We start from the raw sequence: 19,275 nt of genomic DNA, 5'->3' as shown, positions 1-19,275 counted from the left end.
TTTTAACAAACACACCTGTTAATTGAAATGCATTCCAGGTGACTACCTCATGAAGCTGGTTGAGAGAATGCCAAGAGTGTGCAAAGCTGTCCTCAAATATAAAATATATTTTGATTTGTTTAACACTTTTTTGGTTACTACATGATTCCATATGTGTTATTTCATAGTTTTGATGTCTCCACTATTATTCTACAATGTAGAAAATAGTAAAAAATAATGAAAAATCCTTGAATGAGTAGGTGTGTCCAAACTTTTGACTGGTAATGTACATTAATTCATTATAATGTAGACTGCAGTGCTGCAACCCCACTGAACTGTATTCCCTTTTCATTCCGTTATTACAATCAGTTATTTTTATTTTTATGAACTACTTGCTTGTCTTGGTCACTGCCTTTCTCAAAACAAGTATAAACATTTAATAAAGACAAGACATTAACTTTAGCTTTAGACTTCAATGTAGGATAGTCCTATTGGCCTTCTGTGGCCTATCACTTTGTTTTCACAGGTCCTCCAGGTCTTCATAGCAGTTTTGTAATCCGAGACTGTATGAGTCATCATTTTCCAAATAATGCGATGATGACATTCAGAAAGTGAAAGTACACATTATAACGGGATCATTACGGCCCTGACAAAGCCTTCATTGAAAAAGGACGCCATCCCCTCGTCCTCGTAACAGTTGGTATGCCTTTGTGACATAATGACAAACCGTTATACAGTACATTTTTATGGCTCATATCTGCTGTACGCTGTGTCGCTGTTCTTGGCCTGCCTAATGGTCCTGCAGTCCAACCGGGTCAGAGAGATTCAGGTCGAACTGCGGGAGCTGCGTCAGTGGACCAGTCTGGTGTGCGGGGACAGAAAGGAATCATCTGCTGATAGCTCTCGCTGCGGGGTAGGTGAGTTCATACATTTACTAATAGGTTATAGTCTACACGAAAAAGAAAACACTATTGTGAAACTTTGCTTGATGTGTAAAGTAGGTCTAGGTTTTTGAGAATTTACAAGAAGTCAATAAATATTCTTAGGCTTACCCACTAGGCCGTTTTAGATTTTGAAGTAATGAATCAAGATGCTTGTTAATGCTTAGAACAATAAGGCCTATTCCACCACACTTCTCAGTAGAGTTGAAGTCTGGAAAATGACTTCATTGTTTACCACCAGGGTTGGGGAGTTGTTACATGTAATGTGATTACAAAAAAACTGCAAAAATATTGAAATCAGATTACAGATACTTTTGAAAAACTAGATGATTACTTCTTGGATTACTTTTAAAGCCAGAAAGGATGTTTGTGAAAAAATACATGATCATACCTTTCTGTTTTCTCAATGACATTCAGCATCGAAAATAGGTGCAAGTTTAAGTTTGTTCAGCCTGACAGAGTCTGACCACAAGACAGAGACCACTATGATGACACACCAAATGCGTTTTATGGATCATTTTTGTCTTCTTCTAATACCACTTAAGGGGAAAGTTATCCAAAAGTAAAAGAAAGTAATCCGATTATGTTACTGAGTTTGAGTAATCCAAAAGTTACGTTGCTGATTACAATTTTGGACAGGTAACTAGTAACTCGAGCGGATTACACTTAGAAAGTAGCCTACCCAACCCTGTTTACCACATATCTGAAACATTTGATTCCTATCACACTATCAGGTGATGTGTAAAGTATGTTTTCGAGAACTTATGAGACATCATCAATTCATATTCTTAGGCTACTGGGCTATTTTGAAGTTATTAATGCTTAGGTGTTCGAGCAATAAGGCTTATTATCCACCACACTTCTCAATGGAGTTGAAGTCTGGAAAAATATGACAATTATGTGATTGTTTACTACATTTCTGAAACAACTGATTCTTGTCACACTATGAGGTTCACATCTGATGTCATCTGGCATTTGACACAGATATCTGACTCTCACAGACATACACAATGGAATGGGATTCGAGGAAAGAGGGAGATTTCAAGAAATGGGAGACGGAGGCAGCGGCGCACTGGTCAGTCTCTACCGACACACACATACACACACACATACACATACACGCACAACTTGCTTAATATTTTATAATTTCCATTTCATCCAGCAGGGAGGAGTGCCTTTCTTCACCTTGTTCCTCTGTCATCACACTCATATGGTGAGTCGAATGTACACGGACATCACATCTATACTGTACATTCTCTTTCTCTCTCACACACACTATAGCCCTGTTTAGTCATCTACACCTGTCTAAAAATGTGGGCACATTCGGAATGTGGACAACATCAGGAAAAAGGATGCATGTTAGAACCAGGTATAAACGGGGCTTTGCATTAACTACAATACTCTCCAACATTATTTTGTCTCCAACATACATACACACACATACACTCCATGTTTTTAACCACTATGTTGTCTCAGATGAAGATGACTACACTCTGGTAAAATGGGCTCTAGGACTGAGTCGTCTAGGGGAGGGGCTGCAGGTCTCTGGAGAAAAGGTCACCGTGGTAACCGAAGGGACTTACTTCATCTACAGTCAGGTAGCCTATTAAAACTAGACATTGTCATCTCTTGAGAGGCTGTCAAGCCAAGGTCCTCTCTATACCATCACTGTGTTTGTGTACAGGTGCTGTATAAAGACACCACATGGACTATGGGTCATGTGATCAAGAAGCGTCTACATGGTATGGAGACCATCTTGATGAAATGCATACAGAGTATGCCCAGCAACATCACTGTGGCCCAAAACACCTGCTTCACAGCCGGTGAGTGTACCCAACCCCCCGGCCAGTGTGTGTTACAAACGACATTCAAATGAATTACTTATAATACGGAACACAATTACTGCACTACTACACCCAGTGCTGAAGTTACTGGTGTTTATCTCCCAGGTGTCCATTACCTGGAGCCAGGATCCACTCTGGAACTCTCCATTCCCAGGAAATCTGCTGGGCTTGTCCTCAAGCCTCAGTCCACCTTCCTTGGCATGTTCAGGATCTGACACTGAGTGACGATCTAACACAAAACCATGTCCCTCCAGAACCCTACAATCCCTCACTGCCTATGATAACCCAACATGTTGACCTACTGCATTGAGTTGCCTTATATTTAAGAAACTCTTATCAATATCAAACGTTTTTCAAGTACTACTCAGCCAGTGTTTTCCTTTCAGCACTCATATTGTGGTAGCCTGATACAGAACAGTTACTAAATATCACAACATTCACCACTAACCTATTTTAGTATTGGAAAGTTCACCGATGTAATGTTTAAATTCCATTATTGAAAATATATGGATATTAATCAAGCAAACAAAATAGTACAGTAGTACAGTGACCCAATATCAAGTTTCAAGGTCATGTGCACAAGTACAGTGAAATGTCTTTCTTGCGAGCTCTAAACAGTACAGTGAGTGGTGACCCGATATGAGTACTGTTAAGTGTACAGCATCGTTGTGAATTAACCTCTGCTAAATTAAACTTTCTGTTTGCCATCCTTATCTATTGAGTGACCTCTTGTGGTCAATATATTGGTGACAATGGTGTATTGTAGTCAATGGGCTGGGGGTTGGAGATGATCAAGATTCATGACCATTGGAATAATTATTTAGATAAGGGCACTGACCTGAGTTAGGAGTTGTGTTCAAATCTTGGGTACTTGTTGAATATTGCGTCATGTAAATTAATTATGACGTCATTTAAGTGTGATGAAGTCACTCGCGAGCGAAGCTTTAAAAGCTCAATCGGTATAGTGAAAATTACCATACAAGAAAGAAGTGGTCTTATTTAGATTTTTTTGTGTGTCTGCGGAGCGTGTTTTAAGATTCAAAAAGATATCGGAGTGGAATGTTTCCTGTATGGATTTTCGTAGCAGGGCGCCTATCAAGGGGGTTATTTCTGGAGTGGTGCAAGAAGTAAAGGCAGAGGATATAACTGAAGACATCGATGGAGTGGTTGGTGCATGTTGATTGACCTGTATGGTGGAAGGAGAAAATAAATTCACTTCATCCATGCTACTGTTCATTGATGAAGAGTCTCTCCCTTCTCATATAAAGTTAGGATTCATGAGATACCCTGTAAGAGCTTTTGTGCACAAGCCCCTTCTGTGTCATAAATGTAAAAGACTTGGTCATATGTCAAGTGTGTGCAGAAGGGAAGAGTATCGTATGCCAGATGAAGGGAAACTATACACTCAACCCCCTTTTGACCTCCTCCTTTTCCGCAGCAACCAGTGATCCGGGTCAACAGCATCAACGTAACAGTGTTGCTTCCGTCCCTCTCCTCGCCCCTACCTGGGCTTGAACCAGGGACCCTCTGCACACATCGACAACAGTCACCATCGAAGCACCGTTACCCGTCGCTCCACAAAAGCCGCGGCCCTTGCAGAGCAAGGGAAACAACTACTTCAAGGTCTCAGAGCGAGTGACGTCACCGATTGAAATGCTACTAGCGCGCACCGCTAACTAGCTAGCCATTTCACACCGGTTACAGTGGCAAGGGTAAGGAGTGTCCAGCGTGTCTCCTATCTGGAGGCGGTAAGAAGATTGGAAGGAACGAGTGGCGGGGAAGGAACAATGGTACACGCTCCACGACCAGTTAAGGTTTCTCATCAACCGAGGGATAGTGAAATGCTACATGTTAAAAAGGTTACATGTTAAAAAGGTGGACTTTGTATTATTTATTGCAATGGTCATAAACTGTACAGCACAAGCGTAGAATAAGTCTAAGAAAATTGGAATCGTTGTGAATGCCTCTGAACGTTTTTTGGGTCTTCGTGATTTCACAGCTGAGGCCGTGCAAGAAATCCCGTCGGTGAATGTACCGCCATCACAGGCCCCTGAGCCTGTGTAGGGATGGGTGTATTTTGGAGTGGACTGTGAATGAAAAAGTGGGATGGGTTTCGTAGTTGACGTGTTTTATTTTGTATGATGTCGTTTTCCCCCTTTCCCGCAATGTTTTTTTCGTTTCTAATTCAATACCCCGTCCAGCTGGTGGCGGTAATGCACCATTAACATTGGATACCAACCGCCGTTAAACACCATCGAAGAAGAAGAAAATTACATCCATCATCAGAATGCGCACACGCTCCTCACCATAGCTAAGAGTTTGTACTTGTGTCTGTTGGGAGTGATGTGTTATCACGCTTGCTTAATAAATACCAGAATAAAGAAGGAGGGTGCAATTGCGGCCCGCAATTCGGGGCGTTCCTGCGGAACTGCTCTTTATACTTCTATTAGTCCATTTTTAAGCTAGGACTCCGGAACACAGGCGGGGGCGTTCCAGTACAGTAAGTGGCGGTAATGCACCTTAACATTGGATGCAAACCGACCATAAACCCCACAGAAGAAAAGGCAGGGGCGACAACACCGGTTACAGTGTTGCCAATTTAGCGACTTAGTCACTATATTTAGCGAGTATTCAGACCCCTCTAGCGACATTTTCAAAAAATCGACTAGCGACTTTTTCTGGTGTTATTGGAGACTCTGATGTGAAAGCACGTATCGTTCTTACTCTTCTCAATGAGCAGCGGGTGCTGCCGTGGGCCCCACCCCCGTCCCAAAGCACTCACAGGTGGCCCAGTCCTCGCGCAGCAGTCAGAGCAGGAGATGTTCACCCCTCCGCGTCCAGACTGCAAATGAACCACGCATGTGGGAAGCCGCCGCAGGCTGATCCCGCCCTTATTTTTTTGGGGTCGATTTACTTCTTCTTCAGTGGGGTTTATCGGCGGTTGGCATCTAACATTATGGTGCATTACCGCCACCTACCGTACTGGAATGTGGGCCAGAGACAGGGAGAAACTAAATCCTACCTTCCAACCACGTTTCTCTTTAAAAAGATAACAAAATATTTGAGACTATATCTAATGACGTTCTGCTCAATATACTCTTTAAACTAATTTCCTGTATCCCCTTCTCCCTCATACTAAATCTCATCCTCTCTCTTTCCCTCTGATACTGCCCACACTGTAGCAATACATGCTACACAGTCTCTATTTCCTGACAATAATCACACTTTCCTGATGGATGCTTTCCTATCACGTTTAATGTCTTATTCAACTGGCTGTGTCCCACCCTTAATCTTGTAAAAGCCTGTAGCCTCCTCTCTTCTGGCCCTTCCTGCCATCCTCCCCTCCCTGACTTTCCTCTGTACCTGAAATAAATGCCTTCCCTTATTATTTCTATTCCACTGCTCCTGCCATCTCTGTACCATTTTGCCTCTGTCTTGCTCATTGACACTTCAACATCAACATCTCCACTACTAAGTGCTTTTGGTCCATTTAGATTGTTAATGTAGATTGTATACAAAAAAAACAATCAAAAAAATGTCTCTCCCACAACGTTATTCCTCTCTCCTATAGTGTCCATCACAATTACATGCACATAGCCAATTATGCAAATTAGACGATGACGTCATTTAGCGACTTCTAGTGACTTTTAGGACAGCCAATAGCTACTTTCCTTACTGAGGAGTTGGCAACACTGCACCGGTAGCTAGCTAGGACAGCGGTAGAGTGTCCATCGGCCCCGCATGTAGGGCACTGTTTTTCCGCAGTTCTGTTAATGATGGTGACGGCAGGTGTTTAGCAGGTGGGAGCAAAGAACACTGTGCTAGCTAGCTAGTCAACTAGGATGACTCCAGTACATAGCAGGCAGCATAGCATAGGGGCGACACCGGTAGATACCAGTAGAGTGTCCTCCTTAGCCCCTGAAAAACTCATAATACTTTTATTTCCCTTTTGACCCACATTTTAATAGCATAGACCAGGGGAAGGCGATATGGACAAATTATATCACAATATTTTTATTACTGTATGACGGTATTTATTCTAAATGATGGTATAAGTTCTAAATGTGGCAGCAACACAAATTATAAGTAATTTCAATGGGGCTTACTCCATTCTGAATTTTTTATACTGTTCAATCCAACTGCAAACAACATATTTTTTCAGCATTGTCATCAATTTATGCATTTTCTGCATTTCCACACTGCCACGCAGCATGATTTGGGCAAAAGATCTAGGCCTAGTTAATTGATGAACTGTTGGCATCATGGAAATAGAATGATTATTCTAATTCTATAGTTGGAATATAGTGGGCAGCACCTTGAAACCATTGTTTGATAAGGCAACAAAATAATAAAACAGGGAGGAATTATTGACAGGGTAGGAACCATCCAGGTGACCCTAAATAGATGTTACATTACATGTTGTTTTCTTACCTCATATAGCTAGCCAACATTTCATGCTTCGCCTATTCCTCTCTGATAAGATACCGTTGCACAAACATGCTTATCTAGGCCTACACCAGCACTGGTACCAGGCAGTATTAGCTAGCTAGCTATGTTTGCTCTGACTCTTAGCACATTTAGCAAGCTAACTAGCCAGCTAACTAGATTAGCATTAGCGGCTAACACTAATTATTTTTGCAACACCATGCTAAAAAAAGACAAACTAGCAGACAGTAAGATACAAAGTAATAGTGTATAGAACGCTTGTGGAAAGCAGCATGTCACCAACATTGTTGCATCCATTTAACCATGCAGAGTGAACAGCAAGAAAATGCTCCTGACTCCATGGTCAAGCAACTTTGCCATGTCCGGGGTTTTCCTGCTAAATTGGGCTACTTTGAAAAAGATGCCGAGGGTGAAAATGTATTGGTCGCGGGTTTTGGGGCTACTTCTAAATTGCACCGCCGCCATGGCATTTCTCTTAAAAATATATACTGTATATTTCACTGTCAGTGTTGCCAACGCCTCAGTAAGGAAAGTAGCTATTGGCTGTCCTAAAAGTCGCTTTAATAATTTGCACAATTGGCCATGTGCATGTAATTTTGATGGACGCTGTAGGAGAGAGGAATTAATTCATGGGAGAGACAAAAAAGTGAGTAAAAAACACCCTACATTTACATCAGCCAGCTGCGGCTTCCCGCATGCGCGATTCATTTGCAGTCTGGACGCGGAGGGGTGAACATCTCCTGCTCTGACTGCTGCGCGAGGACTGGGCCGCTTGTGAGTGCTTTGGGACTGGGGTAACAAAGCACCCGCTGCTCGTTGAGAAGAGTAAGAACGATACCTGCTTTCACGTCAGAGTCTCCAAAAGTCTCCAATAACACCAGAAAAGTTCGCTAGATTTGTCACTAGTGGCTTTTTTGAAAATGTGTCACTAGAGGGGTCTGAAAAGTCACTAAATATAGCGACAAAGTCGCTAAATTGGCAACACTGTCTGACTATCAGGCAGTGACGCATCACACACGCCGCCCTCCCCCTCCCCACCACTCACGCCGCCCTCCCCCTCCCCACCACTCACGCCTCAGCCTGGCTGACTTCCGCCGGAACGCAGAGTTTGACGCATCTGGTAGACATGAGCGGTGTTCGAATACCCATACTAACATACTGTATGCTACATACTCAATTTATGTCACAAATAGTACTGTTAGTGCGGTTAGTATGATTATTCGAACACAGCTAATACATAAATGCAGCAGCCTGTACGCCGAAACATCAGCGATCTCACATGCTGTTTTGCACTAGTTTTCTGTCTGATCAACTGTAGGCTGCTACTACTAACAAAAGCAGGAGCTGCATAGTATAGCCTGTATATAGCCTCGCTATTGTTATTTTTACTGCTGCTCTTTCATTATTTGTTACTTTTATTTCGTATTATTTTATATTGTATTTTTTTTTGTATTCTTTCTAATAACTGCATTGTTGGTTAAGGGCTTGTAAGCATTTCACTGTAAGGTCTACACCTGTTGTATTCGGCACATGTGACAAATAACATTTGATTTGATTTGATAGCCTACTATGTGCCCTGTCCCTCAAGGCAGGGTAAATAAAGCAGTAACATTGTGTGTTTATAGGCCATTTGTTTGTGAGAAAATGTGAATGGGATCAAATGTGGTTTATATTCAAACTTGGGCTGACTAGGCTACCTAGACTTTTTCAATGCCAAATTATTAACTGGAATTAATCAATAAACACAATAGCTGACAGACTGTGAGTTAATTCTTTAGTAGGCATAGGGCAGGACTACACTTACACGGTGCAAACCTGCATCAAGCAAGCTCAGCCCTGAGTTTTATTGTCCAATCATGTTGCTTTCTCTGTGTATAGGAAACCCCCCTTCTTTAAAATATAATTAAGTACAAGGTTGCTGCAGTTTGACAGAGTTTTCTTCCTCCCCATGGCCAGGAATCTTTCCAGGAGTTGGCACCCAACCTTGAGAGGGTGGAGAGGAGGATCTGATGGTTCACAGTGTCGAAGGCAGCGGATAGATCTAGGAGGATGAACTGTCACACTTTACTCACAGAGCTACAGAGTGGTCCTCTGTAGCTCAATTGGTAGAGCATGGCACTTGTAACGCCAGGGTAGTGGGTTCGATCCCCGGGACCACCCATATGTAAAAATGTATGCACACATGACTGTAAGTCGCTTTGGATAAAAGCGTCTGCTAAATGGCATATTATTATTATAGGAGGCTGATGTCTGATGGGAAATGTGTCTGTGTCGTAGATCACCTCTCCAGGATCACCTGAGCGGTTGTCTTCACACTGGACTGGACCCTGCAACACAACACATAGTAACCTACAGTATCAATGTGTCTGAAAAATGTTTTTAATCACAACAAGTCACTGATTATTTGCCAAAAATAAAGATGTTCCTGAGACATCGTTCTTCTAAGTGTGTGTGTGTGTGTGTGTGTGGATGTGTTTACTATTCTTGTGGGGACCAGAAGTACCCACAAGAATAGTAAACAAACAAACATTTGACCAACTGGGGACATTTTGTTAGTCCCCACGAGGTCAAATGCTATTTCTAGGGGGTTTAGGGTTAAGGTTAGGAGCTAGGTTTAGGGTAAGAGTATGGATTAGAGTTAGGTTTAGGGTTAGGGAAAATAGGATTTTGAATGGGACTGAATAGTGTGTCCCCACAAGGTTAGCTGTACAAGTGTGTGTGTGTGTGTCACCATGTTCAGGTATCTACAGAAACAGGTCAGACAGCCAGACAACAGCCAGATATGAACTGAAGGTCTCTGAACAGTCACACTTTACTCACAGGAGGCTGATGTCTGATGGGAAATGTGTCTGTGTCGTAGACCACCTCTCCAGGATCACCTGAGTGGTTGTCTTCACACTGGACTGGACCCTGAAACACAACACATAGGATGAGGGGTGGTGCTGGGAGGAGGGTTGGTCTCTCCAGAGAGGGGTTCTGGGACTGCCTGGTCAGGTTGCTCTGCTGAGATCTGAACAACATGTTGCAACATTAAAGCAAGTCTCTATATCTTCACATGTTGGCATAACGTCACATGTTGCTACACATTACAGAATGATCACATTGTAAATTGTGTTTATTCTTTAAATTGGGTTATCATTTATTACATTGTAATAAGTAATCAAAACATGTTAATATGATTGAGAAGTAGAAGAAGAAAACAAGACGCCATTAGGTAATAAAAACATCTGTCCTACAACCACGATGCAATAAAACATCTGTCTGAAAAGGCCATGCAATAGAGATGAAACATTGAACCAAACTTAATACACAATACTACGATACCTATAAAATAGCAGTATATAGCCTCAACACGTTTTCATAACAATATGCTTATTTTATCTTTAAAAACTCTGTACAATTTTAGGCTAAGCATGTCAGTCCCAGCTCTGAGTTCGACAATGGTGGCTGCAACACCAAATTCTCGTCACCAAAAAATCAACCAAGGCCAAATCTAAACACTTGTTAATACATTTTTCAAAAAGCTGTGTTGTAATATAGTGTATGTGTGAATCACTGAACGTTTTGCCCCTATGGTCTGCTCCACACATGGTTTTGCTGTTTCATTAGCATGCCTCATCCAAAACTTCAAAAACATTCAAATCATATATTCAAATGTAACACAAGCAACAGATCAGAACAAAGTACTGTAGCTTGGATGTCTGTTGACTAGCCATATCATCACATATCTTCACAACATTCTTCGGTAGTATCTGTTATGATGTACTGTTGATGCTAAGCATGGTCGGAAAATTGAGGACTAGTCTACCTCACGTGCGCTGCTCAGGATGGAAACCACCACATCAGAGAAAGTTAAATTATATGCTTCCAGTACACAACATATATATAATAGTAAACATTTAACAAGTTATGATATTAGCTGATAAACTTACTTCCATGTTCATTATCAATCGACGACACAAGGTAACCCCAGCTATTAAAATGGCGAAAAATGTACCTGTACGGTAGTGCATACGTCACTCTGTGGGCCTTAAATGGTGTGGTAGGCGTTATGGCAAGAGATCTCAAACAGTGAATATGTATATACTAAATTCTAAATTGTATGATCCTACATACGTTGCCGTGTGTTTACATTTTTACCCAAACAATTGAATCACACATTCTCAATAGAGAATCTCCATGAAAAGTGTTTTAGTTTTGGACTAGGCTTAATCTGGAAAAACTGCCCCTCAAATTTAAAAGTTAGTAAAACTGGTCCAACATACCTTGCTCCTCCTTCATGTGGACCTCTGGGCAGGTTGAACTGTAAAATAAATTACTTTATCTGTTCCATGACTAGTTTGAGTTTGGTCTGGTGGTGTCCTAGTGCCCCAGACTCAGGACGGATCCTAGTGGCAGAGGTTCAATCCCCGAGTCTTCCACCGTTCTGCCCATTTCCTCTTCATGTTGGTCCCTCTCCTTCATATCTGGTTCAAGCTCAATGACATTACAAAATGTACAAAAATAGGTGCTCAAACTCAGAGGTTTTCCTACAAGTCTGAGTAACAACAGATCTGATGAGCACTATGGTTTCTAATCAACAGATAAATGAACTTCCTCATCCAAACCTGTTTGACTGCGTACATGTACACAGAGATATTAGCACTGTTGCCATGTACGTACAGTACCAGTCAAAAGTTTGGACACACCTACTCATTCAAGGGATTTTCTTTAGTTTTACTATTTTCTACATTGTAGAATAACAGTGAAGACATCAAAACTATGAAATAACACATATGGAATCATGTAGTAACCAACAAAGTGTTAAACAAATCAAAATATATGTTATATTTTAGATTCTTCAAAGTAGCCACCCTTTGCCTTGATGACAGCTTTGCACATTCTGGCATTCTCTCAACCAGCTTCACCTGGAATGCTTTTCCAACAGTCTTGAAGGAGATCCCACATATGCTGAGCACTTGTTGGCTGCTTTTCCTTCACTCTGCGGTTCAACTGTCAGCGTCTGGGTGAAGTGGTGAAATGGAATCAGGCGCAGGACACAGAACTGAGCAAAGTATGGCTTTACTAAACACAAAGTAAACCATAGCAAACCCTCCACACAGGAAGAGCAAAAACAACAGCTCAACAGACGACGTAACAACGAACAATCACGTACAAACCCAGGAGGGAAAACAGAGGTAATATAGGGAAACCAATAAGCCTAATGAGTAACAGGTGTGAATAATAAAGACAGGACTAGTGTGACACAGAAACATCGATCGGTGGCAGCTAGTACTCTGGTGACGACGAACGCCGAAGCCTGCCCGAGCAAGGAGGAGGGGCAGCCTCGGCTGTATCCGTGACACCAACTCATCCCAAACCTTCTCAATTGAGTTGAGGTTGGGTGATTGTGGAGGCCAGGTCATCTGATGCAGCACTCCATCACTCTCCTTCTTGGTCAAATAGCCCTTACACAGCCTGGAGGTGTGTTGGGTCATTGTCCTGTTGGAAAACTAATTATAGTCCCACTAAGCACAAACCAGATGGGCTGACGTATCACTGCAGAATGCTGTGGTAGCCATGCTGGTTAAGTGTGCCTTGAATTCTAAATAAATCACTGACAGTGTCACCAGCAAAGCACCCCCACACCATCACACCTCCTCCTCCATGCTTCACGGAGGGAACCACACATGTGGAGATCATCCGTTCACCTACTCTGCGTCTCACAAAGACACAGCGGTTAGAACCAGAAATCTCAAATTTGGACTAATCAGACGAAAGGACAGACTTCCACCGGTCTAATGTCAATTTTTCATGTTTCTTGGCCCAAGCAAGTCTCTTCTTCTTATTGGGGTCCTTTAGTAGTGGTTTGTTTGCAGCAATTCGACCATGAAGGCCTGATTCACGCAGTCTCCTCTGAACAGTTGATGTTGAGATGTGTCTGTTACTTGAACTCTGTGAAGCATTTATTTGGGCTGCAATCTAAGGTGCAGTTAACTCTAATGAACTTATCCTCTGCAGCAGAGGTAACTCTTCCTTTCTTGTGGCAGTCCTCATGAGAGCCAGTTTCATCATAGCGATTGATGGTTTTTGCGACTGCACTTGAAGAAACTTTCAAAGTTCTTCAAATGTTCCGAATTGACTGACCTTCATGTCTTAAAGTAATGATGGACTGTCGTTTCTCTTTGCTTATTTGAGCTGTTCTTGCCATAATATGGACTTGGTCTTTTACCAAATAGGGCTATCTTCTGTATACCACCCCTACCTTGAGTCTCAAATATAACATATATTTTGATTTGTTTAACACTTTTTGGGTTACTACATGATTCCATGTGTGTTATTTCATAGTTTTGATGTCTTCACTATTATTCGACAATGTAGAAAATAGTAAAAATAAAGAAAAAGTAGTCCCCTGTAGCTCAGTTGGTAGAGCATGGCGCTTGCAACGCCAGGGTTGTGGGTTCGTTTCCCACGGGGGGCCAGTATAAAAATGTATGCACTCACTAACTGTAAGTCGCTCTGGATAAGAGCGTCTGCTAAAAAAAATTAATTAATAACTTGAATGAGTAGGTGTGTCCAAACTTTTGACTGGTAGTGTATATCTGTCTTGCTGATCTCGTGATGTCTGTGAGTTGTGTTCTATTTTACTGTTGTCTCCACCTCTGGACAGGCCGTCATTGTAAATAAGAATTTGTCCTTAATTGACTTACTAAAAAAAAGTGCTTTATAAATCCAATCAATTGTTATTTATTTTCATTAAAATGCACAAGGATAACAAACACATCTGAATACAACCAGTAACAGAATAAAGGACAGATGTCATACACACGTCCGTCCATCCGTCTGTCTACCTGTTTCTATCTGTCCTCTCAGGCAGCTTGTCTGTTCTCTCTTCTTTCCTACTGCTCATTTTCCCTGAGAACAGAAAGAGACAGAGACAGCAGAACCCAGATGTGTGTTAGTTCAGTCTGTGGGCCAGAAGTCATCAGTGTCAAACTCACAATATGCTGAACATACAATGCATACGGAAAGTATTCAGACCCCTTGACTTTTTCCAAATGTTGTTACATTACAGCCTTATTCTAAAATTGATTAAATCGTTTCTCCCCCCTCATCAATCTACACACAATACCCAATACTGACAAAGCAAAAACAGGTTTTTAGACTTTTTTGCAAATGTATAAAAAATTAACTGAAATATCACATTTACGTAAGTATTCAAACCCTTTACTCAGTACTTTGTTGAAGCACCTTTGGCAGCGATAACAGCCTTGAGTCTTCTTGGGTATGACGCTACAAGCTTAGCACACCTGTATTTGGATGGGGAGCGTCACTGCACAGCTATTTTCAGGACTCTCCAGAGATGTTTGATCAGGTTCAAGTCCGGGCTATGGCTGGGCCACTCAAGGACATTCTAGAAACTTGTCCCGAAGCCCCTCCTGTGTTGAAAAACATCCCCACAGCATGATGCTGCCACCATGCTTCACCGTAGGGATGGTGCCAGGTTTCTTCCAGACGTGACAATTGGCCTTCAGGCCAAATACTTAAATCTTGGTTTCATCAGCAGAGAATCTTGTTTCTCATGGTCTGAGAGTCCTTTAGATGCCCTTTGGCAAACTCCAAGCGGGCTGTCATGTTACTTTTACTGAGGAGTGGCTTGCGTCTGGCCACTCTACCATAAAGGCTGATTAGTGGAGTGCTGCAGATATGGTTGTACTTCTGGAAGGTTCTCCCATCTCCACAGATGAACTCTGGAGCTCTGTCAGAGTGGCCATCGGGTTCTTGGTCACGTCCCTGACCAAGGCCCTTCTCCCCTGATTGCTCAGTTTGGCCGGGCGTCCAGCTCTAGGGAAGAGTCTTGGTGGTTCCAAACTTCTCCCATTTAAGAATGAAGGAGGCCACTGTGTTCTTGGGGACCTTCAATGCTACAGAACTGTTTTGGTACCCTTCCCCAAACCTGTGCCTCGACACAATCCTGTCTCGGAGCTCTATGGACAATTCCTTCGACCTCATGGCTTGGTTGTTGCTCTGACATGCACTTTCAACTGTGTGACCTTATATAGACAGGTGTGTGCCTTTCCAAATCATGTCCAATCAATTGAATTTACCACAGGGGGACTCCAATCAAGTTGTAGAAACATCTCAAGGATGAACAATGGAAACAGGATGCAACTGAGCTCAATTTCGAGTCTCATAGCAAAGAGTCTGAATACTTACAGTGGGGAAAAAAAGTATTTAGTCAGCCACCAATTGTGCAAGTTCTCCCACTTAAAAAGATGAGAGAGGCCTGTAATTTTCATCATAGGTACACGTCAACTATGACAGACAAAATGAGAAAAAATCCAGAAAATCATATTGTAGGATTTTTAATGAATTTATTTGCAAATGATGGTGGAAAATAAGTATTTGGTCAATAACAAAAGTTTCTCAATACTTTGTTATATACCCTTTGTTGGCAATGACACAGGTCAAACGTTTTCTGTAAATCTTCACAAGGTTTTCACACACTGTTGCTGGTATTTTGGCCCATTCCTCCATGCAGATCTCCTCTAGAGCAGTGATGTTTTGGGGCTGTCGCTGGGCAACACAGACTTTCAACTCCCTCCAAAGATTTTCTATGGAGTTGAGATCTGGAGACTGGCTAGGCCACTCCAGGACCTTGAAATGCTTCTTACGAAGCCACTCCTTCGTTGCCCGGGCGGTGTGTTTGGGATCATTGTCATGCTGAAAGACCCAACCACGTTTCATCTTCAATGCCCTTGCTGATGGAAGGAGGTTTTCACTCAAAATCTCACGATACATGGCCCCATTCATTCTTTCCTTTACACGGATCAGTCGTCCTGGTCCCTTTGCAGAAAAACAGCCCAAAAGTATGATGTTTCCACCCCCATGCTTCACAGTAGGTATGGTGTTCTTTGGATGCAACTCAGCATTCTTTGTCCTCCAAACACGATGAGTTTAGTTTTTACCAAAAAGTTCTATTTTGGTTTCATCTGACCATATGACATACTCCCAATCCTCTTCTGGATCATCCAAATGCACTCTAGCAAACTTCAGACGGGCCTGGACATGTGCTGGCTTAAGCAGGGGGACACGTCTGGCACTGCAGGATTTGAGTCCCTGGCGGCGTAGTGTGTTACTGATGGTAGGCTTTGTTACTTTGGTCCCAGCTCTCTGCAGGTCATTCACTAGGTCCCCCCGTGTGGTTCTGGGATTTTTGCTCACCGTTCTTGTGATCATTTTGACCCTACGGGATGAGATCTTGCGTGGAGCCCCAGATCGAGGGAGATTATCAGTGGTCTTGTATGTCTTCCATTTCCTAATAATTGCTCCCACAGTTGATTTCTTCAAACCAAGCTGCTTACCTATTGCAGATTCAGTCTTCCCAGCTTGGTGCAGGTCTACAATTTTGTTTCTGGTGTCCTTTGACAGCTCTTTGGTCTTGGCCATAGTGGAGTTTGGAGTGTGACTGTTTGAGGTTGTGGACAGGTGTCTTTTATACTGATAACAAGTTCAAACAGGTGCCATTAATACAGGTAACGAGTGGAGGACAGAGGAGCCTCTTAAAGAAGTTGTTACAGGTCTGTGAGAGCCAGAAATCTTGCTTGTTTGTAGGTGACCAAATACTTATTTTCCACCATAATTTGCAAATAAATTCATTAAAAATCCTACAATGTGATTTTCTGGAAAAGAAATTCTCAATTTGTCTGTCATAGTTGACGTGTACCTATGATGAAGATTACAGGCCTCTCTCATCTTTTTAAGTGGGAGAACATGCACAATTGGTGGCTGACTAAATACTTTTTTCCCCCACTGTATGTAAATAAGGTTTGTTTGTTATTTTTAATACATTTGCTAAAATTTCTAAAAACCTGTTTTCGCCTTGTCCTTATGGGGTATTGTGTGTAGATTGATGAGGATAAATGTGTATTTAGTCAATTTTAGAATAAGGCTGTAACGTAACAAAATGTGGAAAAGGTCAAGGGGTCTGAATACTTTCCGAATGCACTGTAAATATGTCTGATGACATCATCGAAAGCAGACAGTTGGTGGACATCAATCTAGACATGTTTAAGACTGATGGATCTTTCTCAATTCATCTTTCCCTGGCCTTTTCTTGTTTGGGCTAAAGTCTGTCCTCCACCCTCTCTACTCCATACTCTCTCCTCCGTGACCCGGAAACCGTTAAGTGGTTGAGTGGTCGAGGAGTTGTCAATTCGTTAGTAGGCGAACAGAAGAGTTTTGAAATCTTCCACACCCCCTTTTGAATCAGCTTTGGTTTTGTCGGCGGAGAAAAGCATGCACACATTTAAAAACAATCTGCTGCTTATTGTTTTACCTATAAAATGTCTTGCACAACTAACTTCATTTGTTTTTATCACTTAACAAATTTTTGGGGGATCCAGCCCTGTAAAAGTAATTTTTCTGATGACGCACGAGTGGAGAAGGAAAGTCTCACTTCATACCAGCACATTTTTGTCCACGCTCCCTCTCCTCAATTACATTTGACCTTTTGTAAACGGAAGTGAGAGAGGACATAGGAGAGAGGACGCAGGAGTTGAGCAAATCCAATTGAGAAAAGCCTGTAGATTCCTCGCATCCTCTCTCCTCGCCGCCTCCTCAAATCAAAGGACTTTGGATGAGAGGTCCGAGGGGAGGGACCTTAGACCTTCTCCACCAAAGGAGGCGAGGAATGGCAGAAAGATGAATTGAGAAAGATACTGTGTTTCCAAATTTTCTGGTGATATGTTCACTTTTTCATAAAAGCATGACACTTAGAACACTTGTACAGTTTGGGGACCTGAACATTTTCAGATATGGCGCTATCGCAAAAATGTATCCTGGCAGCTGTGGCGGACATGTTCCCTTCCGCCATAACCAAATAATGTATTTTGCGTATCTCCTGAACCAAACATGATGACACAGAAATGGCGACGTCTACCCCTATGTTGATGGTAAAGGATTACAACAATGCCATGCAAAACATAAAAAACGACTTCAGGTGGCCGCGGCAGACATTTTGCTATTCCGCCATTACTGGACAATGTATTTTCCGTCTTATCTGTAGAAACAATCATGATACCACAGAAAAGCTGATGTCTACACCTATGTTTTGATGTCTATACCTCAGGTCAATGAATACAAAGGTGCCATGTACAACATCATAAACAGTTCCGATTATTATATAATAGCAACGTACACAATATCATATTATTTATGTGGCATACAGAGCCATACAGTTGTCTAATGCTGTCGTCTTGTCCCTGGTTGTGAATGTGGATACTGTGTGACACTGTAAATTCATGGAACATAGGAAGGCCTTTGAAATTGTCTGGACCCAGGGACTTCGTAATTTCATGGGCATGTATGTACCTCAAGTGCTTGTCGGTCCCAAATGCCACCCACCACTCCTCAAATTATATTTCAGAAGAGAAGGCTTCCATTTTGGAGCAATTCACAATTCTCCTTTATGCACACACAACATCGGAAACAACTACAGGTGGCCATTTTGCTATTCCGCCATAAACAGACAATGTATTTTCCGTTATATCAGTTTAACCTAAACATGATAACACAGAAAATATGTCTACCCCCATGTTTTGATGGCCAATTATTAAAATGCCATAAACAATTCAGATTATTATGTAATGGTGGACTGCCATGGGAAGAAATCCAATGAAAACGCTGTTTCTGACAATGTACGCAATATAATATTATTTCTGTGGTTGATAAGAAAATTTGATTGCACTTTTTAATTTATTTTTTATTCTGCTTTACCAAAAATCTATACATGGAGTCACCATTTGACACCAAGCTAAGGCAGGAGCAACTGCACACCGCTAACCCTAAACCTGATAACACAGAAAAAAAGGCTGGAAGTTTCTGAGATTCTACGGTATACTAATCAAGATTGATACAATCATAGGGACATTTTTCAACTACTTCAAATGTAGTGTCATTATGGGCAAAACCCCAGAGTTTTCAAACCCTAGTTCCAAGTGGTCAATACTACTGGGAATGTCTTGTGAAGCAGACTCAACAGACACGCCGGGGTTTGGGGAGTCAAAGGGAGAAGAGAACATGTA

The 19,275-nt window shown here is 42.0% G+C and overlaps 1 protein-coding gene across 4 annotated transcripts; it reads left to right on the top strand.

The window, feature by feature from the left end:
• The first annotated feature begins 600 nt into the window (after positions 1-600).
• tnfsf13 (TNF superfamily member 13) lies at positions 601-3,990 on the top strand. 4 transcript variants are annotated; one of them, XM_041850194.1, is made up of 6 exons: positions 618-892; positions 1,905-1,995; positions 2,086-2,133; positions 2,397-2,518; positions 2,605-2,743; positions 2,870-3,990. In XM_041850194.1, exons 1-6 carry the CDS (start codon positions 698-700, stop codon positions 2,977-2,979), a joined length of 705 nt encoding a protein of 234 aa, XP_041706128.1. In that variant the 5' UTR covers positions 618-697; the 3' UTR covers positions 2,980-3,990. The 4 variants fall into 4 exon arrangements, with proteins under 4 accessions (XP_041706131.1, XP_041706128.1, XP_041706127.1 ...); XM_041850193.1 differs by having other exon boundaries at positions 2,083-2,133; XM_041850197.1 differs by lacking the exon at positions 2,397-2,518 and having other exon boundaries at positions 601-896; positions 1,922-1,995.
• The last annotated feature ends 15,285 nt before the right edge of the window (positions 3,991-19,275 follow it).

This window comes from Coregonus clupeaformis, chromosome 27 (genome assembly GCF_020615455.1).
Source record: "Coregonus clupeaformis isolate EN_2021a chromosome 27, ASM2061545v1, whole genome shotgun sequence".
Taxonomy (NCBI): Eukaryota; Metazoa; Chordata; class Actinopteri; order Salmoniformes; family Salmonidae; genus Coregonus; species Coregonus clupeaformis.
The sequence above is the reverse complement of the archived record's forward strand: the minus strand, read 5'-3'. Positions and strand labels throughout refer to the sequence as shown.